Source organism: Folsomia candida, unplaced genomic scaffold, assembly GCF_002217175.1.
Source record: "Folsomia candida strain VU population unplaced genomic scaffold, ASM221717v1 Fcan01_Sc005, whole genome shotgun sequence".
Lineage (NCBI taxonomy): Eukaryota > Metazoa > Arthropoda > Collembola > Entomobryomorpha > Isotomidae > Folsomia > Folsomia candida.
The window spans coordinates 6,270,204-6,273,689 of record NW_019091197.1 but is presented as its reverse complement, the minus strand read 5'-3'; the positions used below and the strand labels follow the sequence as shown (position 1 = coordinate 6,273,689).

Here is a 3,486-nt window from a genome sequence, read left to right as displayed (position 1 = left end):
TAAGTGTATATCGTAAGTGCGGACACTTGAGCATTGGGATTTTACAATCCATTTTACTTGAGATTTTTTTTTCAAGACGTATTAAAACTGTTAAAAAACTGAAATTAGGTCGCAATTTTAACCAAATCAAGCAGATGTAATCTGCCACCAAAATGTCGGGGTAAATGGATATTCTTCGGTAGTGAAATGTTGGTAGACTCGAGTAGACTCGCGAGACCTTTATCAGGACTTGAGTCCGTACTCGAGTCGACTCAAAATGTAAACACTCAGACTCATTTTCTAAACGAGTCTGAAAATTAAGACTCGACTCGACTCGAACTCAGACTCACTCGAGTCGACTCGAGTTTTTTGGACTCACGTCCAGCTCTACTAAAAACAATGCTCACTATCCAACCATTTATTAACTTGACAGGAAAAAAACAAACAGATAAAATTCCGCAATGTCCAGCCAGTAGTTTGACTTGACAGCAAATTTTGATCGATATTCCCATTTATCATATTTTGTTAAATTTTGCACAACAATCTCATTTACTGGAAGGGTATAAATAGCAACGCCTCTTTTTCATCCACACCAAGAAAGTAGTGGTTAACTCACTAAGTATCGATCGATTGTAAATAGGATTAATAAATAATGGCAACTTTTAAATTAGTTGCCGTTCTTTTATTCACCCTTTACTCCTCCTCAGTCCTTGGAGGCCCCCTCGAATTTAGCAATGTCACAAGGTAACAAGAAGAAAATGCAATGTCGAAAGATATTCATACAAAAATTCCCAATCAATCGATAGATAATCAATTCTGATCTAAATTTACGAAACGCCTAATTGAATACTTTTATTTGTAGCAATATCCCCGTCGAGGATGACTCCTGGAGGGAGAAAGCCCTCGCCGACATTGAAACCCATCGAAAAACTGACCTTCGCGTGACCCTGACCGACTCCAAGGGTCGAGCACTAACCGATGCGAAAGTTCATTTCGAAATGAAACAACAAGGCTTCCTTTTCGGCACATGTGTCGGCGTTCGACAACTCATGATCGATCTATCCACCTCGGCCCGCTTCCAGCAAATCATCCTCAACAATTTCAACACCATTGTGTTCGAAAACGACTTGAAATGGCCCCAGTGGCAAACCTCTCAATCCAACAATGACCAAAACCACCGGGTCAGCTGGACCATGGACGCGATTAACTGGGCCGCTCAGAGGAACATTAAAACCCGAGGTCACGCCATGCTCTGGGGTTCGTGGCGTTGGTCACCCTCCGATATCCCGAGGGACCCTCCCGGCCTGAGGGCAGCGATCGCAAACCACGTTCAAGACATCGGGTCACGCCTCCAAGGTCACCTAGTGGACTGGGACGTCCTAAATGAACCCTATTCTGAGAATGATTACACCAATTTGCTAGGGCTGGATGAGGTGATCACCTGGTTCAGGGCCGCTCGTCAGGCCGACGGTCAAGCCAAACTGTTCCTGAACGACTACCCCCACCCAGGAGATAGCAACTTTGTCAATTACGACACTGAAGTGCTCCGTCGCCTGGTTCAGGGAGGGGCCCCAGTGCAAGCCTTTGGGATTCAGGGGCACGTAGGCACGGAACCTTGGAACATTCAACAGTATCAGAATATGATGAACTCTTTCGCCAACACGGGGGTTGACCTGGCCGTTACAGAGTACGACACAGAAATCAGTAATGAACAGACGGATGCGAATTTCCTGCGGGATTTCATGCTTGCCACCTTTGCCCACCCGAGGATGAAGGAATTCCTTGTTTGGGGTTTCTGGGACAGCGTCCATTGGAAGGGACGTGCCCCCTTTTTCAGGGCCGATTGGACAGAGAAGCCTGCCCTTGTTGTCTATCGAGATTTAGTTTTCAATCAATGGTGGTCCAATGTAACGGGGAGAACGGATCAGGATGGATTCTATTCACATCGGGTATTCCAGGGGGAGTATGATATCCACGTGACTACGTCAGTGGGTAAGAGTCAGACCTTCAAGACTACCGTGTCCCATGGACAGACTGCTCAGTCACTTTCGCTTGTTCTTGATTAATTTTTCTAAATTTCGCCATTCGTAACCCAACAAAAATAATATTTACCATACTCCCACCACCATCCTTATCAAAAAGTAAAGTAAAAAATTGTGTCAATAAAGAAAAGAAATTAAAGTTGCAAATCTTTGTACTTTGAGGATTAAATTCTATTTCTTAGTTTTAGTTGTAATTAAAAAATTTCATAAAATTTAACCCTCACTTTTTACAACATGCCATATCATCTTACCCCTCACACAAGGCGCCAAGCCATACTGGAAAGAGTCAAAAAACATCTCTTGCGAAAGCTTCGTTGCCGTGGGATGATTTTCATTACACTGGCACCAAGACTTCTTCCCCAGTCTGGGATTTGGTACCGGGTCTGTAAGATCGAGAGAGTGTCCTCTCTAAAAACCGTACTGGGCAATGCATTAAGCGAAATGGTAATGCATCGAATTCTCAAAAAGCCCCCGCTTACTTTTTGGAGTACATTTTTGCACAATCTGGACACTTAGAGCGCAGGGACATGCTCATAAAAAATTGAAGAGCCACACCCACTTTGGGTGTGGTTTTTTCCTAGTGGGGTTAGAGTCAATCCACCAATTCCAACCTGTAGTGTATGCGATTTTACATCCAAGGTAAAAATTTCATCCAAATCCGTCCATATACAAAAAAGTTATTAGCCCGGGAACCTTGGCGAAAGGCAAAACATGACGAGTTTTGGGGGGTGGTTCTCCGAAGGGGGCAAATTTCCTAGGCTGAAAATGATTGGAAACGGTGGGCGCCACCCATTTGCACATAATCCAAGAGGAACGGAGCTTCGGAATCTGCACGTTTCCTATATAAAAGGCCGGGAACATTGGAAATAAACATGTCGAAATTGTCCAAAACGGGCGAAATTCAACATATCACAGAGCAGTGAAAATCGATATCTAGCTTCAGCTAGGTCTAAAAAGTGTGTCGCAAAACAAAATTTACCCATGTCGTCACGTCGTCAGAGAATGATGTCGACGTGTCGAAATTTCGTCATTGATCTAGAGCGCGCATATTCAGAACTAATACTCCCAAGACATGAAGAATACATATTCGGCTACTTTTGATCATGTCGCGACATGATCAAAATATATGGGCGCTCTATGTATGCATAAATACTATAAATATATGCACACTCTAAATAAAAGTTGTAGAAAATTATTGACCGGTGGGACTCAAAGGTCACTCGGCAGCAGAAGGACGTCAGCAGGTGATTAAACAGTTCAGAGCTCCACGCCTATGCCAATATACGGCGTGAGTAGTGAAAACTATTGTCGGCGGCGGCGCGCCGATTGACTACCAGGCGGGGGCGCGAGTACCTGATTTTAGGTCGATGATTATAAATATTTAGGGTTCTTAGATTTTTCACTTTTATAAGTTCTGAAAAACCACAAGAGCAAAATATGAAACTTAAATCAACAAAAATGCGAA

The 3,486-nt window shown here is 43.5% G+C and overlaps 1 protein-coding gene across 1 annotated transcript; it reads left to right on the top strand.

The window, feature by feature from the left end:
- Positions 1-582: 582 nt before the first annotated feature.
- Positions 583-2,168, top strand: LOC110850063 (endo-1,4-beta-xylanase C). Its single transcript, XM_022097545.2, has 2 exons — positions 583-723; positions 842-2,168. Exons 1-2 carry the CDS (start codon positions 632-634, stop codon positions 2,043-2,045), a joined length of 1,296 nt encoding a protein of 431 aa, XP_021953237.1. The 5' UTR covers positions 583-631; the 3' UTR covers positions 2,046-2,168.
- Positions 2,169-3,486: the final 1,318 nt, after the last annotated feature.

Coding starts and splice junctions, on each gene's coding strand:
- LOC110850063 (XM_022097545.2), top strand. CDS start 632: ATGGCAACTTTTAAATTAGTTGCCGTTCTTTTATTCACCCTTTACTCC. Junction 724..841: donor GAATTTAGCAATGTCACAAG/GTAACAAGAAGA, acceptor TTTTATTTGTAG/CAATATCCCCGTCGAGGATG.